The 21,176-nt window shown below is 56.1% G+C and overlaps 3 protein-coding genes across 3 annotated transcripts; 2 read left to right on the forward strand and 1 right to left on the reverse strand.

Annotated features, from left to right (window-relative positions):
* The first annotated feature begins 982 nt into the window (after positions 1-982).
* Positions 983-7,534, forward strand: WDR31 (WD repeat domain 31). Its single transcript, XM_036394134.2, has 9 exons — positions 983-1,051; positions 1,784-1,913; positions 2,301-2,375; positions 3,248-3,392; positions 3,476-3,576; positions 4,518-4,585; positions 4,929-5,070; positions 5,874-6,036; positions 7,374-7,534. The coding sequence occupies exons 1-9, from the start codon at positions 1,005-1,007 to the stop codon at positions 7,532-7,534; spliced, it is 1,032 nt and encodes a 343-aa protein (XP_036250027.1). The 5' UTR covers positions 983-1,004.
* Positions 7,535-8,741: 1,207 nt separating this feature from the next.
* PRPF4 (pre-mRNA processing factor 4) lies at positions 8,742-18,466 on the reverse strand. Its single transcript, XM_036394178.1, is given in 15 exon segments — positions 8,742-9,751; positions 9,890-9,931; positions 9,934-10,007; positions 10,092-10,199; positions 10,506-10,628; positions 11,479-11,568; positions 12,724-12,847; positions 13,448-13,506; positions 13,712-13,806; positions 14,604-14,697; positions 14,903-14,982; positions 15,701-15,788; positions 16,553-16,739; positions 17,329-17,506; positions 18,278-18,466. Coding segments are annotated over 15 exon segments (1,587 nt in total). The 5' UTR covers positions 18,329-18,466; the 3' UTR covers positions 8,742-9,557.
* Positions 18,467-18,863: 397 nt separating this feature from the next.
* CDC26 (cell division cycle 26) lies at positions 18,864-20,108 on the forward strand. The gene is made up of 2 exons (XM_036393975.1): positions 18,864-19,045; positions 19,113-20,108. Exons 1-2 carry the CDS (start codon positions 18,965-18,967, stop codon positions 19,293-19,295), a joined length of 264 nt encoding a protein of 87 aa, XP_036249868.1. The 5' UTR covers positions 18,864-18,964; the 3' UTR covers positions 19,296-20,108.
* Positions 20,109-21,176: the final 1,068 nt, after the last annotated feature.

A 21,176-nucleotide genomic window follows, 5' to 3' on the forward strand; every position in this document is an offset into this window, starting at 1 on the left:
GAAAGGGAATTTTGTTGAAACCTTTTGCTCAGTGCTTCCAGGATTTGGTTTTCACTTTTTTTTTTTTTTTTTTTGTGGGCAGAACCTTCAAGCAATTTTTTGCTGGAAAAAGCAGATTGGCTTTTTTTTCCCCTGATTTTGATTAGCAAAATGCTGCAGCCGTGGAAGATGGGCATGCCAGCAGACTAAATCCAATTAGTGTGCCTTGAGCTAAGCTGCAGCAGTTATTGTCTGTGACAATTCACTGTCACTGAGACTGGTTTCTGCTGGGTCTGTGAGGACATGGGGGAGGTGCTGCTCCTCACCTGGCTGGGTCTGCAGGCTCTGGCTGTGCTGAGCCCTCTGGGGAGGGACCAGCCTTGCCCCAGCCTGGCCAGCAGCTGTTTGCTGAATGCATCTGGGTTATCCTCATGCTCTTGCCGTGCCTGGAACTGGTGTATGGACATGGAAACTCTTCCCAAAGTGTTCCTCAGCTCAGGGAAAGATCACTTCAAGCATTGCCAGGCTGCCTCAGTTGAGTGGGGCTGCCTGTGCCTGCACTTGGTCCCACCAGTTGCTGTACAGCTTCAGTCTGAAGGTGTTTGCCTTCTCCAAGCCAAACACTGGGATCTCCAGGATGTATGGAAGATCAGAAGATCCAGATCCAGGAGTAACAGGAGGTGTAAAGAGTAACAGGCAGCAGTCCCATGTCTGTTGTGATCTCACCAAGCTTGGGCATTTTTAAGCTCAGTGTGAGGTCCCAGTGACCTCACCCTGCTGCTGGCTCTGCTCTAAGCTAAAGGTTCCACACAGGACCTCCAGATGTCCCCTCCTCTGAGGTTTTCTCCTTACTCTGAATGGAGTTAGGATGTAGATAACACATAACCAGCACCTTATCCTGTATGTGTGACAAACAGAAACCCCTCTGGATCCCTGGTGGTGCCGTGTCCCCTCACCCACAGGTCCTGTCCCCACAGCAGGTGCCCGAGGTGGTGATGTGACACCCACCACTGGTTGCCAGGACCATGGGGAAACTGCAGAGTAAAATCAGCTTCCACACCACCAAATACAGGTAAAGCAACGCTGGGAGATCAGGTTTTGTTAATAACCAAGTGTGAGAGTGAAGAGAGCACAAATGAGCAGAGAATATGGCAGGCACAGGGGTTTAGTTTCATTATTAGATGTTTGAACCAGATTTTCTTTTCTAACCCTCACTTTTAAAGTCTGCTCAGCTTTTTGGGGGACTGAAATCCCAAGTGTCACTTACAGGAATGGCCAAGCACATAACCATGGCAGTGGTTGTGCTCTGTGATGGCTGAGGCAGAGCTCTGAAGGGGAACAGCTCCAAATACCCAAACTGTTTTGTTGTGTCCTCAGAGCCTGTCACCAGCCTTCATGGCCAAGATGAAATAATTCAGTCCCTGGCAGCAGGGAGAGGGTTCTGTACCTGGAGAGCAGCACAGGGTGGCACTGGGGGACTCGTGGCCAGGGAGGTGTCACAGCAAAGAGCAACAGAGCCTGACCCATGTGAGGACTGTGGAGGCTGAGCCTGACCCATGTGAGTGACTGTGAGGCTGGTGAGATCAAAATCTCTTTCCTTCTTTGCACCAGCACAGAGTGAGCAACAATTAAATATTCAGCAGCTCTGGAGCTGGGATAGGTCTGCTCCATCTCACTCACAGCCTCTCTCTGGCTTTCCAAGACAGATGTTGTTGTGTCAGAAGGTGCCAGAGGTGCCCGGGAATGGCACCTGACCTCTCCTGCCAGCCCTGCAGCTCCCAGTGCTGTCCCTGTTCCTCTGCAGGGCCGAGGGCTCCGTGGGACAGACGGGACCCGCTGGTGCCTCCCGGCAGCACAGCCCTGCTCACACTGATGCTGTCACCTCTGTGGCTGCCCTCAAACCAGACCTGTGTGTGTCAGGAGGAAGGGATAAGGTGAGGTATCCCCTGGGACAGGATACTACATCAACAGCTTCAAAAATCAGGTTGAAATGTGAGCTTTGAACATTTCCGTGGATTGTGGCAATGTCGGTGCCTGGATTTAGAAAGGAAAAATGAGCTTAGAGTGAGGGCACACCCTTGAAGCACATGGAATCAAATTTTGTAACCTCTCCAGAGCTCATATCACATCAAATGCTCCCACCCAGGCTTGGGATCACCAGACTGACTCATACATCACCTGTCTTTAAGGGCAGCTGTCAGTGCTCTAGGAGCTGAAAACCAGAGGAACCTGTTCCCTGTGCTGTGGACTGTGCACAAGCCTTGGTATGACATATCCTCCCTGCCCTGCTCTCGTGCTGACCCCTGTCCCTGTCCCTGCAGAGTGTGGCTGTGTCCAGCTGGAGGTCTGGGGCTGCCCTGCGCCGCTTCACCGGCCACGAGCGCGAGGTCACCAAGGTGAGAGAGCTGGGGAGCCAGGAATGATGGAGCACTAGTTTGTGCTCCAAGAAAGGTGGGATCAGGGTATTCCTGGTGTCCAGCTGGGGATGGTTGGGCTGGATGACCTTAAAGGTCTTTTCCAAACTTAATGATTCATGATTCTGTGATCAGAACACATTAGGTTTTTCCCAAGGTCCCAACAGATACTTTTGGAAGCAGCATGGAGTGTTGCATTCAGACTAAACAGGGCTGCAGGAGGTCTGGATGTGAGCTTGTCTTCCCTTCCAAGAGACTGTATAGCAAAAGCTCAGGATAAATTATGAGGTCAAGCTTTTGATGCAGAGATGCCATTCACTTTTCTTCAGGCCTCATTCTACTAGACCTGACATTATTCCACAAATCAGCCATGCCTGGCTGAGACATTCTGGGAATACCCATGCCATGTGCCATAGCTGGCATATTCTGAGAATGACAGGGCTTTAATTTCCTTTCTGGAATTGAGATGACAAAGCCAAGCAGGCTTCTGGGAGAGCAGAGGGGCTGTAGCCGTGCGTGGTGTGGCCACTGCACCTCCACAGGGGTCCCCTGGGCTGTGGGTACTGCAAAGACAAAGGGGGCTTTGTTCACCTCAGTGCTCAAAACAGCTATGCACTGGGCTCATTTGGGTTTGTAAGGATGTTTTTCCTATAAAAGGAATGGTTTCTAAAACAAGACCTGAGAGCACCCATCCACCATCCCAGGCTCTGAGGGGATACGGGACAGAGTTGGGAGGCCAGGCTCTCCCAGTCGTGTTCCTGCATGTGTTGGGCTGTGGCAGGAGAGCAGCAGAGTTGTGCTGTCCCTGTGAGCTGGGTGTGAGGATGAGCAGCTTCTCCTTCTGTCCTTGGCAGGTCACCTCAGCCCTTGACTCCAACAGAGTCTTCAGCGCATCCCGGGACAAGACAGTGATGATGTGGGAGCTTCACGGGACGTCAGGGCCAAGCCAGCACTTCCCAGGACATGACCTGGTTGTTACTGGACTGGCTGTGAGCCCAGGTGAGGGACATTACACTCCCACTCCCCATGGACTGACTGACAGTGTTTCATGCCCTGTTTTTGATGTTAACTTGTGGTTGCAGACGCCTCCCAGCTGTGCACGGGCTCCCGGGACAACACCGTGTGCAAGTGGGACACCGAGACCGGGGAGTGTCTGGGCAGAGCTGCAATCTCCAGGAACCTGGTAGGATCTGCTGGTTCCTCCAATCCCATCCCATCATCCATCTCCCTGCCTACATTGTTATTTCACACATGGAGCTGTGCAGAGGGGATTTTCTGGGAGCTTGGTGCCGAAGGGAGCCCTTGGGACACTCTGCACCTGGGCAAGCTCAGCTTGAGGCTGCTTATTCTTCTCCAGGTAACAACAAACACAGGAGCACAAAGGTACCAAGAGACTCGTGGCCATTTATCAATGCTCTGTCTCAGAGCTGTTTGGAAGCACACAGTCATGGAATCACTGGGGTTGGAAAAGACCTCTAAGACAGAGTCCAGCCATACCCCCAGCACTGCCACAGCCACCATTAACTCATGTCCCCAAGTGCCACATGGCACTACATGGCTTTTAAATCCCTCCAGGGATGGTCACTCCACCATTGCCCTGGGCAGCCTGCACCAATGCCTGACCACCCCTTCAGCAAAGAAATTTTCCCCAGTATCCAACCTAAACCTCCCTTGGCACAACTTGAGGCAATTTCTTTTAATTGCTTGTTCCCTGGGAGCAGAACCTGACCCCCACCTGGGCTGCACCCCCTGTCAGAGAGTTGTGGAGGGCCAGAAGATCCCCCTGAGTCTCCTTTTCTCCTGGCTGAACAAGCCCCGTGCAGTGGGGCTGCATTCCCTCCTGTACCAGCCCAGATCTGGTGTGGGTACCACCCCTGGTGCCTGTGCTGTCCCTGCTCCCATGGCTCTGTGTCCTGCTCCTGGCACCTCCCAGCCTCAATCACCCCCAGCAACCCCACTGGGACTGGACCTGGCAGGGGAGCAGAAAAAGTCTTCATCCAACATTTCCAGCTCCCAACCCAGCAGGAGGAAGGAGAGGATGAGAGCTCAGTGGTTCCATCCTCAGGCAGACACAGCCTGGACTGCACACAGAGGTGGCTCCTGCTCATCCTTCCCTTTCCACAGGTCACACACCTGTGCTGGGTTCCTGGGGAGCCTTATGTCATCCAGACCTCAGAGGATAAAACCACCAGGTAAATTCTCCCTGTGGCCAGAGAGCAGGGAGGTACAGCCCGAGGCTGTTGTGGGGTTGGTTGTCATGGATCCTGCTGCTGTGGCTAAAAGCCACCTGCCAGCTCACCTGGGAGTGTGACCTCCAGCCAGGGACAGGGGCTGGGAGCAGCACTGGGTGGTGACTGGGGGTGAAAAGGAGAATTGGTGAGAAAGAAAGCTGCAGAGTGATGCAGCATGGATAAATGCAGGGAGAGCTTGGGAGCAGCCGGGGCAGAGCTGTGGGCACAGCCGGTGTGTGCAGGGGGGCTCAGAGGGAAGCCACGGCGGTGATGATGCCTCAGGGGCCCTCTGCTGTCCCTGCAGGGTGTGGGACAGCCGGGAGCTGCAGGTGGCGCACACGTTCCCAGCCAAGCAGCACATCCAGACGTGCTGCGACGTGAGCCAGGACGGGCGGTACTGCCTCAGCAGCAGCAGCGGCTCCGCCGGCCACGGCGCCGAGGCCACCGTGAGTGCCCCAGCCAGCCCTGGGCTCTGCTGCCTCCCCTCCCACAGCCATGGCACACAGGGAGAGCAGCACAGCACCGCTCGAGGATCTGAGCGCTCCCACTGCCTTGGCCTTGGGGTCTTCCTGCCTCTCTCTTTGGGAAATTTTGCTTGGAGAATATCAGCAGTTATTCCTCCTGCTTAAACCACTGGGATTTGCCCCATCCCTGGAAGTGTCCAAGGCCAGGTTGGATGGGACTTGAAGCACCCTGATCTAGTGAGTGGCATCTGTGCCCATGGCAGGGAGTTGAAACCCTTTAAGGTTCTTTAAGGTTCCTTCCACCCCAAACCAGTCTGGAATTTCATTTCAGTAAAACACACAGGGAAAAAACAATGGATGCCAGTGAGGAACACAAGGTTCTTGCAGAAATTCTATAAGGGATCCCTTGTTCCAGCTGTTTCCAAACCAGGGATTCAGTCCTGCAGAGTTTCAGCCCTGTGTGTGAGGATCAAGAGGATGAAACGATCCCATCCCAGGGTGGGCAGGGCTGAGATTGGGAGCAGGCTGGACACTGCTTACCTGCCTGCACACCTTCTCTTGTTGGCTGTAATGGGTGTCCTCATGCCATGTCCTCAGTCACCAGTGGTGAAAATCCTTTGGGCTTTGATATTCTCCAGGACTGTGAGCATGAGCAGGGACAAGGGCAGTAGCCTTGGCACTCTGAGGGTTGGTGAGGAGCTCTTTTATCCCAACCCACCTTCCTGTCTTGGTAAAACAACCCCATGCTGGCAGAGCTGGGGCTCTACCACTGCCTGTTTCTGCAGCTCTGGGACCTGAGGCAGACCAGGGGCCGAGTGTGTGAGTACAAAGGGCATTTCCAGACCACCACCTCCTGTGTCTTCCTGCCCCGGGGCCCCACGCTCGCCCCCAGCATTGCCACATCCTCCAGCGACAGCACAGTGAAGGTCTGGGACCAAGGCACTGCAGGTAGGGGAGGCTCCTGCCCCCTCTGTGCTCCTTTCTCCTGGATAACAAACCCACTTCCCCCAGTTCTGTCTCCTCGTGATGGTGGGCAGGGTGACTGCTGCAATCTCTGGAGTTCACTCCAAGCCTGCAGGGCAGGGTGGAGAAATGCCCTGGAGCAAACCCAGGGCTCAACAAACATGAAGGAGCTGCATGTCTCAGGTGACAGGAATCTTCTCTCAGCTGAAAGGAAGAATTACCAGGCAGCTTTTAAAGATACATCTGAGTTAGGCCATGAAAGGACAAATGATAAAAAAGAAAAAGAACAGGGGAACTCCAGAGATTTCTGCAGGTAGAAGTAGAAAGTTGTAAGGAATAGAATTTGTATTGGAGGACAGAGGGCTGGTCAGCCACCACACCCTCATTTTGGTTGTCCTCTTGAAGGGGAATCGTGGGCATTTTGGGGTTAAACCTGGTGGTGAGGGTGAGTCCTTCCCCGAGTTGGACACAAAGGGGTTTGTTTGCCTGCCAAGCCCTGCCATGGCAGCAGGTTCTTAGTAACCCTTGTGCTGCAGGCAGAGACCTCTTGGGAGCTGTTCAGGTTCACAGCATTAGACACTCCCCAGGGCTAAGCCCCTCTCCAAGGGAACTCATTTAAGATGGGATGAAAATAGAAACCTGAGGCTTTCCTGCAGAGAAGGGCCTTCTGTTCTCTTACCTGTTCCTTTCCTGTGCACCCAGGGTGGCTCTGGGGTGGCAGCAGCTTTGATCCTCTTGCCTTCCCAGCTGGGTGAGCCATAATCCAGCTGCTCTGGGAAGGGTGCAGGTCACAGGAGAGGCAGCTGCCTGTGGCCCCAGGCCAAGTGCAGCTCTGTCTGCAGCTCAGCCTGGGGCTGGGGTCTCTGCACAAACTGTCTCAGGGGGTTTAATAACAGACACAAACAAAAAGAAATAAGATTTACACAGGAGCCTCTTTCCCTCTTGGAGATTCATCAAAACCACGTGGTGAGTGTAGCACAGCCCTTAGGAAAACTGTCAGAAGTTTGGGAGAAAAAGGAATGTTGGAAATGGCTCCAGGCACATCCTGCAGCTCTGCCCAGAGGGGCTGTAGGTCCATCCAGCCCTGCTTCCCCTCCCAGGAAGGGCAGAGCCTGACCCCAGTGTGGATCCCTGTCAGCCACTGCCTGACTGGGCAGTGCACAGGGGTGAGAGTCTACTAGGGGCACATCCCAAGGTGCTGAAGTGTGGATCCAGGCAGCACTCACCCCTCTCAGGGGAGCAGAGCCTGGAGCTGGGAGGTTGGTGTGGCCCTGCCCCATCTCAGCCAACCCAGCCTCCCCCCCTCGTCCCTTCCCTTGCAGCCTGCCTGGCCACGCTGTGCCTCGAGGGCTCGGGCCCGCTGGCCTCGCTGGCCGCCTGCGACAGCTGCACCCTGCTCTGCGCCAGCTCCAACTCCGGCATCCACGTGCTCCGTGTGAGGGGCGGAGCGGAGCTGGCCCTGGAGGAGGTGGCAGCGTTCTGAGCACCGGAACCCCGTCAGACACTGGCCCTGGAGGAGATGGCAGCGTTCTGAGCACTGGAACCCCGTCAGACACTGTCCCTGGAGGAGGTGGCAGCGTTCTGAGCACCGGAACCCCATCAGACACTGGCCCTGGACGAGGTGGCAGCGTTCTGAGCACTGGAACCCTGTCAGACACTGGCCCTGGAGGAGGTGGCAGCGTTCTGAGCACTGGAACCCCGTCAGACACTGGCCCTGGAGGAGGTGGCAGCGTTCTGAGCACTGGAACCCTGTCAGATACTGGCCCTGGAGGAGATGGCAGCGTTCTGAGCACTGGAACCCCGTCAGACACTGGCCCTGAGGGGATGTGACCCCCAAGAGCTGCCCTCACGGTGGGCAGCAGGGACTCTGTGCCTGTGGGGCACGGCAGCAGGGCTGGGGAGTTGCTGGTTGGTTTGTGGGTGACACAGGGAGGCATCAGAGCTGTCCAGGAGAAAAGCCAAACCCTGTGAGCCCTCAGGCCAAGCTCCTGCTCCTGACTGAGCCTCCTGCATTTTCCTTACAAAGCCTCCCTGCAGCCAGAGGCAGGCACAGGATGGGCAGAGGGGGGAGATGAGACACCAGACCAAGGGACAGATACTTGAGCACCAGGCTGAGCACACACAGCTGGACCTGGGCTTGGACCACAGGAGACTGCAATGAAATAATTCTGTGTTAGTTGCTGGCCTCTCATTCCATTGTATTTTCCCTGGAAGGAACTGTGCTCACGTTCCCAAGGAACACACAGCTGCTCTCCAGCTGACAACAGGGAGGTGAATCTGTCTGCTCTTTGCTCCTGAAGGTTTTCATCTGAGCTGGGAGGGACCCACCAGGGTCACCCAGCCCAGCCCCTGTCCCTGCCCAGCAGCCCCAGCCTGGGCATCCCTGGCAGCGCTGCCCAAAGGCTCCTGGAGCTCTGGCAGCCTCGGGGCCGTGCCCATTCCCTGGGGAGCCTGGGCAGTGCCAGCACCCTCTGGGGGAAGAACCTTGCCCTGAGCTCAGCCTGAGCTGCCCTGGCCCAGCCCCAGCCGTGCCCTGGCTCCTGTCCCTGTCACAGGGAGCAGGGATCAGAGCTGCCCCTCAGGAGGAGCTGCAGACCCTGAGCCTCCCCTCAGCCTCTCCTGCTCCAGGCTGAACAAACCCCATGACCTCACCCCGCCAGCTGTTTTTCACACCATCAGAAATCAAACTCTGCATTGTGAAATTCCTGTAATTTCTCCATTTCTTGTGAGACCCAGAGCACAGGACACACATTCAAAACCTGTTTAGTTGTTCCAGGGCACATTATTTGCAAAACCTCAATTTAAACAACAAACAAGTACAAAAGCTCTCCCCAGGGCAGGGCAGAACAAGACAATCCTACACTTAGTGACCTCACACAGCAAACCCCAAGCAGGAGATGCTGAAATGGATTTGCAACATCCAGTCCATGGGACAACTCATGGAGTAGGACACAAAGTGGTACCTGGAAAAGAAGAGATTCCCTGGCCTTGGACATCTAGTGTAAGTGAATCCAGGGGAATGCAGATCTCCAGCCAGAGACACCTGTGTGGAGGCAGGGGAAGGAGGGCACCTTATGCCTCTCCCTCTGGGCTCTCTCTCTAAATGCAAATCAAGTCTGAACTCACACTCCTACCAAAAAGGAAGATGAGAAGGGCAGTAACAGAAGCTGAAGCACACCCCAAACCTGAGATGCTCTGTGGTTACTGCAAATGTTTGGAGGACACCTGGAAGCTGAACTTGGAAGGGAGGGTAGAAGTACGTGGATCAAAATTACAGCAGAAAGCGGTACGTGCAGTACAAAACCAGTCCAAAATGTGGGAAAACCCCCAAGACTTGACACCAACCAAGCCTGGGCCAACAGTGGTGCTTCAAACACACCCAAACTCCAGAGCAGCCATGACTGCAGCTGCTGTAACACACTGGATTCCTGGTTTTTTCTTTAATATAAAAAAACAACCAAAAGTTATTAACGTCCCTGTCCCAGTCCATAACCAGTCCCTCTGAGCTACTCAGCTGTCCAGAGCTTGAAGGTTCTGTCGTAGGAGCAGGTGGCAATGAGCTGCCCATCCAGGGAGATGTCCAGGCCCATCACCTTCCCCTCATGCCCTGCCAGTGTCTTCAGGGGGGACCAGCCAGGGTGGGTCCAGATCTTGGCCGTGTTGTCGTAGGCGCCCGTGAGCAGGAAATTCCCGTGGTTGGCTGCACAGGAGGAGAGAGGGGAGAAGTGAGGCTTGCAATGACAACATGACATCCCTGCTCAGCAGCACAGGCCTTGCTGAGCTGCAGGCGTGCATGTGAGCTGCCAGAGGGGAGGGACAGGGAGCAGCAGGGACTCACGTTCAAACCTGACGCCGGTGACCAGGTTCTGGTGGGCAGGATGGTGTAGATGCACTTCCTCTGCCGCAGGTCCCACACCTTGCACGTGTTGTCCCCGCTGCCCGTGGCCACGTGGTACCTGCCAAGGAGGGGAGGCAGAGCAGTGTTCAGGGAGTGGAGTTTACACTCAGAGCTCCCACATCAGTGCCAGCTCCCTCCTTACCCGTTTGGGGAGAAGTTGATCCCGTAGATCTCCTTCAGGTGCCCTTCCAGGAACATGATACAGCGGCCTGTGCGCAGGTCCCACACCCGGCCAAAGGCATCCAGGCCTCTGCAAGCACAGGATCACACACTGAGCTGGGCTGGGAGGGACCCTACAGATCACCCTGGCCATGGCAGGGACACCTCCCACTGTCCCAGGCTACTCCCAGCCCTGTCCAGCCTGGCCTTGGGCACTGCCAGGGATCCAGGGGCAGCCCCAGCTGCTCTGGGCACCCTGTGCCAGGGCCTGCCCACCCTCCCAGGGAACAATTCCTAATTCCCAATATCCCATCCAAAGCCCTCTGGCAGTGGGAGCCATTGCCCAGCAGAAATCCCTGGTCCCAGTAAAACCCTTGGTGCAGAGCAGGGCACCCACCCGGTGCCAGCCAGGGAGCCGTCGGTGTGGAAGGCGATGTCGTAGACGCCCTTGCTGTGCCCCTCCTGGTGCAGGATCTCCTCCTGCGCCTCCAGGTCCCACAGGCGCCACGAGTGGTCGTAGCTGAGGAACAAAGCTCTCCTTAGTAACAGTCACTCAGGCTGGAAAAGCCCTCCAGGACCATGGAGTCCAGGTGTTAACCCAGCACCACCCCATTCACCACTAACCCACGTCCCCAGGTGCCACATCTGGGTGTTTTCTGAACACTTCCAGGATGGTGACTGCACCCCTGGGCAGCCTGTGCCAGTCCCTGGCCACCCTTTCTGTGAAGATGTTTTTTCCCCAATATCCAACCTAAACCTTCCCTGGTGTAACTTGAGGCTATTTCCCCTGGTCTCCATGTAACTCCAGGGAGAACAACAGGATATTTCACCAACCCTGGGAGCATTTTATTCCCAGTGTCTCACACAGGGACAAGGAAAGGAATCCCAACGAACTGCTGTCACTGACACTGCAGCAGCCCAGCTGTGGTCACAATGGCCAAGCCCTGCCCTGCTGTGGACAAGCCCTGACACCACAGGGCAACCAGCTGGGCAGCCCATGGTCACTTCTGGAAGCCATGGTCAGCAGCCCATGGTCACCTCTGGAAGCCATGGTCAGCAGCCCATGGTCACTTCTGGAAGCCATGGTCACCAGCCCATGGTCACTTCTGGAAGCCATGGTCAGCAGCCCATGGTCACCTCTGGAAGCCATGGTCACCTCTGGAAGCCATGGTCACCAGCCCATGGTCAGCTCTGGAAGCCATGGTCAGCAGCCCATGGTCACCTCTGGAAGCCATGGTCACTTCTGGAAGCCATGGTCACCAGCCCATGGTCACCTCTGGAAGCCATGGTCAGCAGCCCATGGTCACCTCTGGAAGCCATGGTCACCAGCCCATGGTCACCTCTGGATGCCAGTGCCCAGGTGTCCGTACCAGGTGGTGCCCAGGAACCTCCCTGAGGGGTGCCACATCACACGGGCCACTCTCATGCTGTGTCCCTCGATGTCTGCCACCGGCTCATCACTGAAACACAGAACAAACCATTGGCCACTGGGGTCTGGCTCGAGCCAGGCCTTTGCTCACACATTATGATGGCAGCAGCAGCTCTGCTGAGGAAATCAAACCAGGCAGGAACATCAGAGCTGTACCCAATGACTCTGAACTCTGCCTCTGGGTCACACTCAAAGCTCTGAGTGAAACCCTTTCTCCACACCTCCTGTTGGCTGTAAAGCTCTCCTGGGATGATGATGATTATCAATGAAAATTAACAGGGCCCTTGTCATTAGCACTTTGGGAAGTACAGAAACAAACCATGAACTACTTGAACTGCAGGGAGTTCTGAGAACACAACATCCTGAACTGCAGCAACTCCTGCTGTTCTGCAGGATGCAGGCAGAGAGGATGGAGGGGACATTTATTCTCCCAGAATGACAGGCAGCAGGTCAGGAGCATTCACACACCATCTGAACAGCAATGAAGTTTCTTTCCAACAGGTTAATTAAGAGACATGGTCACATGAGCCTAACAAACCCCCTCCCTGTCCCTTTCACAGGGAAACTGTTACAAACTGTGATTTCAGCTAAGGATAAACAACTGTGCCTCTGGGAGCTGCCTGCCCTTCCCAGGAGCCCTGCAGGCTCCACTTCTCAAGCAGGTGATGCTGAGGCTCAGTACCTGAACCCTTCTCCTCTCCCCAGGCCTGAGGGAGGTGCTGCCCATCTGCCAGAGCTGCTCTGTGCACTGACAGCCATTTGTCTGCAGCACAGGCAGAACGTTTTGTGCCTGGTTGTGTATTTGGTCAATCCCTCTCCAAATCCTGGTGCTTTCCAACCACTCAAAAATTCATTTCTTAATATCCAAGAGGGGCAATTTTCTCCTAAGTGAGCTGTTAGAATGAAACAGTCCCCAGACCTTCCATCTATCAGCCCCAGCAGTTCAGCACTGCCCAGCAGCAATTCTGCCTCAGTCCCTTTCAGACCATCTCCCTCACCTTGGCTCCCTAATCAGGCTGATCTCTCTTCCTGCTGAACAGGGTGGCACATACTGAGGCCAGGGAGAGCACTGGGGCAGCTACAAGAAAAGGTCACATTGGCAGGAGGATGGTAAATGTCTGCAGGAACATGGAATGAACCTCAGCACAGCAATGCTGCAGCTGTGCACAGCTGGAACAGTTCTGACCTTTCCAGGTTCCAGAGTTTGACAGAGCCATCAGCTGCACACGAGGCCAGGCTCACGTCCTTCTTGTCCAGGGACACCGTGGCCTTGGGGTGGAACACGATGGCCCCCACGTTGGTGCTGTGTCCTGAAGGGAAAGAAAACCAAAATTTAGAATCTGCCACAAGATCTTGGCCAGTTCTTCAGAAAAGCAGCATTTCCTTGGCACTGGGGAGGGAGGTGCCAGTGAACTCTTCACTGTGTCCTCAGCGCTGGGTGGCATTGCCCTGTCACCCCCAGCCAAACTGCACTTCCAGGAGCAAGCAAGGCAGAGCATCCAAAATGAAGGTTTGGATCCCTCAAAAATTCAATATATGAATCAAAGGATTTGTCCTCACATCTGTATTTAGTCCAAGTTGTGACCACTACTCAAAGAACCTCACTGTTGTCAAGTGACCTGCCCAAAACTGCTGCTGTTTGTAACTCAAGTAACACAAACCAGGTTTGGAAACCAAACCAAACTGTTCACAAACAGAAACAGCAAACTTGGAGCTGAGGTTTGAGCTGAAGGCCAGGACTCCCTTCTCATTATATGACACATTCCCATGCTCCCAAGCCAAGGGATGCTCTCAGTAAGACAGAAATCTGCCTGAACACAACATTTTAAACCACAAAGTAATTCAGATGTGGGAGCTCAGCACAGAGAGAAACAAAAGAAGCAGAAGCCTCAGTGAGAGCCCCTCAGTACCTCGTAAGGTGTGAACCAGGTTGCAGTCAGGCACAGACCAGAGCTTGCACAGCCCACTCCTGTGAACACAAGGGATGGATGTCAGTGGAGGACAGCAAGGAACTGATCAGTGCTCTTGTTCAACCAGCTCAGATCAGTCAATCTCTGCTCAGCTCTAAAGTGAGGTGATGAGAGCTCAGAGCAGCCTCTCACAACTCCCAAGGCTCCAAAACCATTGCTGTGCTCTCCCTGCCCCCAGAGCAGGTGCTGCCAAGGCAGGCTCACCAGCAGGCTGTGGCCAGCAGTTTGGAGTTGGGGCTGAAGTGGCAGTAGGACAGCGGGCGATCGTCCCCAATCTGGCTGCAGAAGTTATTCAAGGACTGTAAGAAAGACAAAGAAAATCATCAATAAATGACTGAAGTACAACCAGCCCAGAGCTATCCCCAGCCAAAGCTTGAGGTGAGGCCCTTGGAAAGTCACTTGCAAAGGGAGATGCTGCCTCAGAGCCACTCCAGCTCCAGGCAGGAGGGCCAGGGCAAGCCTGGCCCAGCACAGCCTGGGGCACAGCTCAGCCCCCAGGGCCACCCATGGTATGTGCCCCCAGCCCCAGAGCTCTGCAGCTGCAGCTCTGACACAGAGCTGGCTGGAGTTTGGCATCTGCCCACAACTCAGCCAAAGAATCCAACCAGACAGACAGGGCAGAGGGGAGAAGCAAATCCTCTGCAGTAAACAGGATTAGGGGGGCAGCACGCTCTGCCTGAGCCTCTCTGTTTGGTTAAGCTGGGAATCTGGCTTAGCATGCTCAGAAAGGGCATCTCAGAGTCATCCCAACCACGTTCAGCACCCAGAGTTGGCATTTCCCTGGCATTCCTGGGCTCCCCAGCCAGAGGCAGGAATACATTCCTTTAGCCTCACAGGTGAGTGGCAAGGCAGGACAGGGATGTCTCTGCACCCTCTGCCATGCACAGGGACAAATTACATCTCCCTGGAGCACTCTGAAAGAGTCAGAAAAGGCTTCAGAGACAGAGGGAAAGAGGAAAAGCAGAATTTCCCAAGACTGCAGAGACTGATGTGCATGTGGACAGCACCTCAGGCAGCTGAACTCCTGCTGGGCTCTCGGAGGATCAGCCAAACCTTGTGAGCACAGCAGTGCAGCAGCTGCCAAAGCCAAACCTACCCGCAGGGATTTGTGCAGCTCCTGCCTCTGGGATGTCCTGGTGGCCTCAGGGATCTCCTTGAGCAGCCGAGCCTCCTCCAGCCTCTTTGCTGCCCTAGGGAGAGCAAAGGTGGGGTGGGAGCCCCAGAACTGCCCCTTCCCTGCTCCTGGAAATGCCTTTTCTCTGCTCTTCCCTGGATCAGTCCCTGAGAGCTCAAGCTCTGGGCTCACTGGACCTGCCTCCCCACTCCCTGCATTTCCTGTGCTCCCCACAGCAGGATCTGCCCTTGCATTGACAAATGGTTTCTGGTTTCTCTCACCTGGGGAGGGAGTAGTTGGCCAGCCACAGCCTGGCTGTTTTCAGACTGCGTGGGCCCTCGTGGTACCAGGTTTGCTGATACTGTAAAAAAAGAATAAAAGTGATGGAAAAGCCCTGGTGCTGCTGCCCCTGTGTTCATTCCCCTCAGCTCCTCCCAGCAGCACCTGCCCCAAACCCTGCTGTGCTCTGGCCTCTTCTTAAGGCCTTCTGCACAACTAAGGCCCAGGAAAAGGGATTTGGAGAGGTAAATCAAACTCTCTGCCCTACAGATCCAATCCTGAATGCTGCCACTTCACTCAACATTCCAGCTGAACCCTGACTCATCTGCATTTACTGACATGTAACTCCCTCCTTGTTTACACATCACCCAGTAAAGAAAAAGTCCAATTCTTTCTTACAGTACAGCTCAAAAATAATAAGGCAGAAGAGACTCAGAAAAGAGACAGAAGCACAAAGAGTAATCAAAGCAGAGACAGATGCAGCAGCAGGAACATATTTTTTTCTTCCCAAGTGTGAAGGAAAGTAAGGGACTTGCTCCAGTAGGTAAGAGCCCACACACCTGCTCTCCTGGTCTGCACACTGAGAGCAGCACAGAGCAAGGTTTGTGAGTAAAAACCACACTTGGTGCTCCTCACTGAGAACAAACATTGCCACAGATTTGCTGAAATGGGCAACACAGAAAAGATCTGAAGGGACGACATGAGAATCCAGAGACTGGCCAAAGGCAGGAGTCCTGGATATATCAGAGGTGGATACACCATCCCTCCCTCAGCACTGAGGGGACAGGAGACACCCTCACCTCTTCTTTGGACTTTTTGGACCTGTCATCATCTTTCCTGGTCTTCTTTAACGCGTCTGTGCCAACCACCGAGAGGATGTTCCTTAGCCTGGAAGGGAAGTCACGAAGCTGGATTGAGTCAGGGAATTCTCAGCTCTCCTAACAAATACCAGGGTGACATTCCCACTGCCTTGGGGTCCTTAGAACAGAAATCCCAGACTGGTTTGGGATGGGAGGGACCTTAAAGCCCATCCAGTGCCAGCCCTGCCATGGGCACAGACACCTTCCTCTGTCCCAGGCTGCTCCAAGCCCCGTCCAGCCTGGCCTTGGGCACTGCCAGGGATGGAGCAGCCACTGACATTGAGGTTTTTGCCTGAAGGCCAAAGCACAAAATAAAATGCCACATTAAATTGCTGAAATCAGGCAATGTTGGGTCCCTTTTACTTATTATCTGTAGAGGTATATTTTGAAAAAGCTTTAGAACACAGAGCTTTTCCTGGGCACTGCCAGGGATCCAGGGGCAGCCCCAGCTGCTCTGGGCACCCTGGGCCAGGGCCTGCCCACCCTGCCAGGGAACAATTCCTAATTCCCCATATCCCATCCATCCCTGCCCTCTGGCAGTGGGAGCCATTCCCTGTGTCCTGTCCCTCCATCCCTTGTCCCCAGTCCCTCTCCAGCTCTCCTGGAGCCCCTTCAGGCCCTGGCAGGGGCTCTGAGCTCTCCCTGGAGCTTCTCCTCTCCAGGTGAGCACCCCCAGGTGTCCCAGCTGTCCCTATGGCACAGCCCTGTCAGGGCAGGGCTCTCTGCACCCCAACTGCCAGGAGAAGCTCTGGGGTTTGCCAGGTGTCCCCTCCCCGAGTGCAGGCCCAGCACCTCTCCCTGCGCTCCGCAGGGCCCTCTCCAAAGAGCGTGATGGGCTCTCCCAGGGCCCTCAGGCAGGCCTTGACCTCGCAGTCGTCCGTGGACACGTTGATCTGCCGCGCGCGCTTGCGGCGCTCGAACTCCGCCAGCACCTCGGCCTGCCGCTCGCTCATGTGGTCCTCGAGGTCAAACACCTCCCCTGGGCACACACACAGCCTGAGCACACGCAGCCAGCACGGCCCAGGGGACACCTGGGGCTGCCAGGGGCCTCTGCAGGTCACCCACAGCGTCCCCGCCCCGGCAGGGCCACCCCCAGCAGGGGACACAGGAGGGCTTGGGAAGTCCCAAGAGAGGGACACGGCACACCTCCCTCAGAGCCCTGGATCCCTCCCTCAGCTCCCCCGGAGCCCTGGATCCCTCCCTCAGCCCCTGGATCCCGCCCTCAACTCCCCCAGAGCCCCCATGCCCCTGGATCCCTCCCACAGCTCTCCCAAAGCCCCTCTGCCCTGGATCCCTCCCTCAGCTCCCCCAAAGCCCTGGATCCCTCCCTCAGCTCCCCCATGCCCCTGGATCCCTCCCTCAGCTCCCCCATGCCCCTGGATCCCTCCCTCAGCTCCCTCAGCTCCCCCAGAGCCCCCCTGCCCTGGGTCCCTCTGGAATGGGAAGATCTAAGCATGGGGCCACCCACCCCTGAGTGCTTTTGAGGTGATGCCCAGAGACCAAGCAGAGACATTTGGAAGTGTCACATCTGCGGGGAGGGATAACAAAGGGCGTTTGCACATGCTCACCACTGCTGATGTTGATGTTGCCAGCCTCCATGGCTGCCTTCATGCCCTCCTTGCCCAGCAGCCCGGCCTCGCCCTTGGCCAGGCGCTCTCGCTCCTTCTCCTCCAGGCTCCCGTAGAAGATGGGAGCCCGCTTGGCCGGGGGAGCCTCGGCCTCCTCGGCAGCCTTGGCCTTGGGGGGCTGCAGGGAGAAACAGGGGAGCACAGAGTGTGGGACAGACACACAGAGCATGGGACAGAGCACACAGAGTGTGGGGACAGAGCACACAGAGTGTGGGGACAGAGCACACAGCAAACAGCCTGCCTGTGCCAGGAGAACAGGGCTGGGCACCGTGCAAGGATCTCTCAGAATCCCAGCCTACTTTGGGTTGAAGGGGCATTGAAGCCCATCCAGTACCACTCCTGCCATGGCAGGGACACCTCCCACTGTCCCAGGCTGCTCCCAGCCCTGTCCAGCCTGGCCTGTGGCACTGCCAGGGATGGAGCAGCCACTGGACATTGAGGTTTTTGCCCTAAGGCCAAAGCACAGAAGTAAAATGCCACATTAAATTGCTGGAATCAGGCAGTGTTGGGTCCCTATTATTCATTATCTGCAGAGGTATTTTTCGAGCAAGCTTTAGAACACGGAGCTTTTCCTCCTGCTGCTGAGCACCACAGCCAGGAGCGATGCCATGCTCCAGCTCCAGCTCCCTCCCTGGAACGCTGAGGAGTGAGGGGTGCCCGGCTCCCTCGCCCCGGAGAGGCTTCACACGAACTGCCCGGGAGAGCAACCAGGACTGGGTACAAGTGCAGGAAAACACGTGAGCCTGCGGGCTCCTTTAGAGCTCCGCTGTCACCGGGGCACCATAAACCCCGCACAGCAACAGCAGTCGCAACCCCCGCGGCCTCTCCCGCTCCTGCGGGCCCGTGCGGGGAACGGGCCCGGAGCCGCCCCCATCTCCCGGACACTCACCTCGGGGGGCCGGGCCCCGCCGCGAGCCGCCGGTGCCCGTGCGGTGGCCATGGCGGGACCGGGAACAAGCTCAGGAAGCGATGAGAAGCCTGGAATGGGAGCGGGAACGGGAACCAGAGAGCGGGAAAGGGGCGAGACTCGCGGTGCTCGGGCTCCGGCGCTTCACGGCCACTTCCGGGTCGCGCAGAGCATGCCGGGAGGAGTGGCGGTGCCCGCTAAGGGCGGGACGCGCGGGGCACGCCGGGCGGTGCGGTGCCCGCTAAGGGCAGTTCGCGCGGGGCACGCCGGGCGGTGCGGTGCCCGCTAAGGGCAGTTCGCGCGGGGCACGCCGGGAGATGCAGTGCCCGCTAAGGGCAGTTCGCGCGGGGCACGCCGGGAGGTGCGGTGCCCGCTAAGGGCGGGACGCGCGGGGCACGCCGGGAGATGAAGTGCCCGCTAAGGGCGGGACGCGCGGGGCACGCCGGGAGGTGCGGTGCCCGCTAAGGGCAGTTCGCGCGGGGCACGCCGGGAGGAGTGGCGGTGCCCGCTAAGGGCAGTTCGCGCGGGGCACGCCGGGCGGTGCGGTGCCCGCTAAGGGCAGTTCGCGCGGGGCACGCCGGGAGGTGTGGCACGCCGGGCGGGGCCCGCTGAGGGCGGGAGCGCTCGGTTGTGCCGCCGGTCGTGGTGCCGCCGGTGCCGCCTGTCGCGATGCTCCGTCGGAAGCCGACGCGGCTGGAGCTGAAGCTGGACGACATCGAGGAGTTCGAGAGCGTCCGGAAGGAGCTGGAGGTGCGCGCGGGGCCGGGCGCGGGGGGCTCGGCCCGCCCCCGGCCCTGACCGGCCCGTTCGCCCGCAGAGCCGCAGGAAGCAGCGCGACGAGGCGGAGGCGGCGGCGGGGGGCGGCGAGGAGGCGGCGGCGATCGGAGCGCTGGGCACGGAGCACAAGAGCCGCGAGCAGCTCATCAATGACCGCATCGGGTACAAGCCGCAGCCCAAGGCCGGCGGCCGCACCGCGCACTTCGGCACCTTCGAGTTCTGACCGGGCAGCCCCGGCCCCCTCAGCCGGGCGGGCCTCGCCGTGCCCCCTCCGAGCTGTTACAGTTTTTGGGTTTTTTTTAAGTTTGGTTAACACGCCCGTGAACGCCCCTTTGCCGAGTGTTTTGTTTTAAATAAACACTTATTTTTTATAATAAAAGAATCATAATCCCACGGCTGCAGTGACCGGTGGGGGTGGAAACACCCGGATCACCCGTTCCGTGCTGTGAGCAGGGGGATAAAACACCGCGGGAGGATCCTCTGGGAAAGTGATCTGGTGATCTTAACCAGACAGTGGAGTGGCCACCTGGACCTCCCGAGAGAATCAATCTTACTCTTTAAGTGTTAGATCTGAGCAAACCCACAGGTTTCTTGCTTTTCTTTCACAACCTGCGTTTTTCTCGTAATTTGTATTTCACAGAGCTCGCCTATGAGCTGGTTCACATAATTGTTTGCAGCAGCATGTGGTGTTAAAATCAGAAGTGTCTGAAAGGAGATCTCGATTTTAGAACTTATTTCTTCTCCTTTTCCTTTCCTTCTATTCTTTCTTCTCTATTCTGCTAAATGCATCAGAAAAATGTAAAGAACTGTCACTCTTGAAAACACAAATCTTTAAATGATAACAACACCAATTTTTCAAGTTGTTTTCAGTTTCATCAGTTTCATGCACACATTAGGCTCATGTGGATAGCACACACATACACAAATTTCCCCTTAAAAATTTTTAATCTTTTGAATCCTCTCTGCATCTTATCATTTTGGGAAGTTTGTCAAGTCTGTTTTGGCTCAAAGGTGCTTGTATTTACATGGCAATCTAGCTGTTGCTCTTTGTCCTTTTTTTACTACCTTTGGGAAAAATCCTTTTGCTGTAACATCAAAAGTACTGGGGTTGAAATAGTTATTGGCCCATAACTAGCAAGCTTTATTTCAGTCAAATCATAAGGGAAATAGACACAACAGACACCCTACCTTGGTGGCCCCACTGAAGAGAAGGTGCTGGAAGTGTCTGCTGAGTGTTTTGGGATAAAGGTGCCACAGCTCTGTCCTTCCCAAGGCAAGCAGGAGAGAATCCCCTGGGTTACATCAGATCCCAAATACATCCCCAGAGCTGCTGCAGTGTCTCACTGGGCCCTGGGCAGGGAGTGGCTGCAGGCCTGGATCATGGGCTGGCCTCATGGATGGGGAGGGACAGCCCAGATTCTCTGACTGAGCAGCTTCTCCTTTGCACTTCCCTGCTCCACCTCCATCCAGCTCTGCTCAGTGTCCCCAGCTGCTCTGGTTTGTCACCCCTGGAGTGGAGCCCAGGGCTGTTTGCTGCTTGGAGCAAAGGCCACCAAACAGTTCCTTATGGCTGGTGGCACCTGGAAAGGCCAAGGGCACGTGGATTTCTTCAGCTGGTCCCTGGATTTACCCTCAGCAGGTGCTGGGCAGGGTGAGGTCAGATTTGATTTAGGTGAGGTTTGGGGCAGAGCCCACTCAGGAAGGGTCTGGCACACACTGGGGTGAGCTGAAGGAAGCAACTTAAAATTCTGAGCAGCTTCTTGGTGCTCAGCAAACTCTGCTCCCTGCAGCGTGGGGAACAAGCAGGGCAGGCTGCCACAGCCCTGGGCCTGCAGCAGGACACCTGCAGGGAATTCAGGAGCTGGAGGCTCCCCCTGCCTCTGGCCAGGGCTGTTTCTGACCATCTCCAGCACAGTGACCAGGGCTGGTTTTTCAGCATTTCTCCAAAGCGGACTTCAGTTAAATTCAGGCTTCCTGTGTTGTAGGTGCATCCAAGTCCAGGTCAGGCTGGGAAAATGTACAGAACTTCAAACTTTTCCAACTGGAAAGAGCCCCAGGCTGGCCTAGCAAAGAGATGCAGTTCCTGTCTAACACCACATACAAT

Source organism: Molothrus ater, chromosome 20 (assembly GCF_012460135.2).
Source record: "Molothrus ater isolate BHLD 08-10-18 breed brown headed cowbird chromosome 20, BPBGC_Mater_1.1, whole genome shotgun sequence".
NCBI classification, from domain to species: Eukaryota; Metazoa; Chordata; class Aves; order Passeriformes; family Icteridae; genus Molothrus; species Molothrus ater.

What these genes read in the sequence shown, in the direction of transcription:
- CDC26 (XM_036393975.1), top strand. Translation starts at nt 18,965, where the DNA reads ATGCTCCGTCGGAAGCCGACGCGGCTGGAGCTGAAGCTGGACGACATC. An exon ending in GCGTCCGGAAGGAGCTGGAG is followed by an intron (nt 19,046 to 19,112) that starts GTGCGCGCGGGG and finishes GTTCGCCCGCAG; the next exon opens with AGCCGCAGGAAGCAGCGCGA.
- WDR31 (XM_036394134.2), top strand. Translation starts at nt 1,005, where the DNA reads ATGGGGAAACTGCAGAGTAAAATCAGCTTCCACACCACCAAATACAG. An exon ending in ACGAGCGCGAGGTCACCAAG is followed by an intron (nt 2,376 to 3,247) that starts GTGAGAGAGCTG and finishes TGTCCTTGGCAG; the next exon opens with GTCACCTCAGCCCTTGACTC. An exon ending in CTGCAATCTCCAGGAACCTG is followed by an intron (nt 3,577 to 4,517) that starts GTAGGATCTGCT and finishes CCCTTTCCACAG; the next exon opens with GTCACACACCTGTGCTGGGT.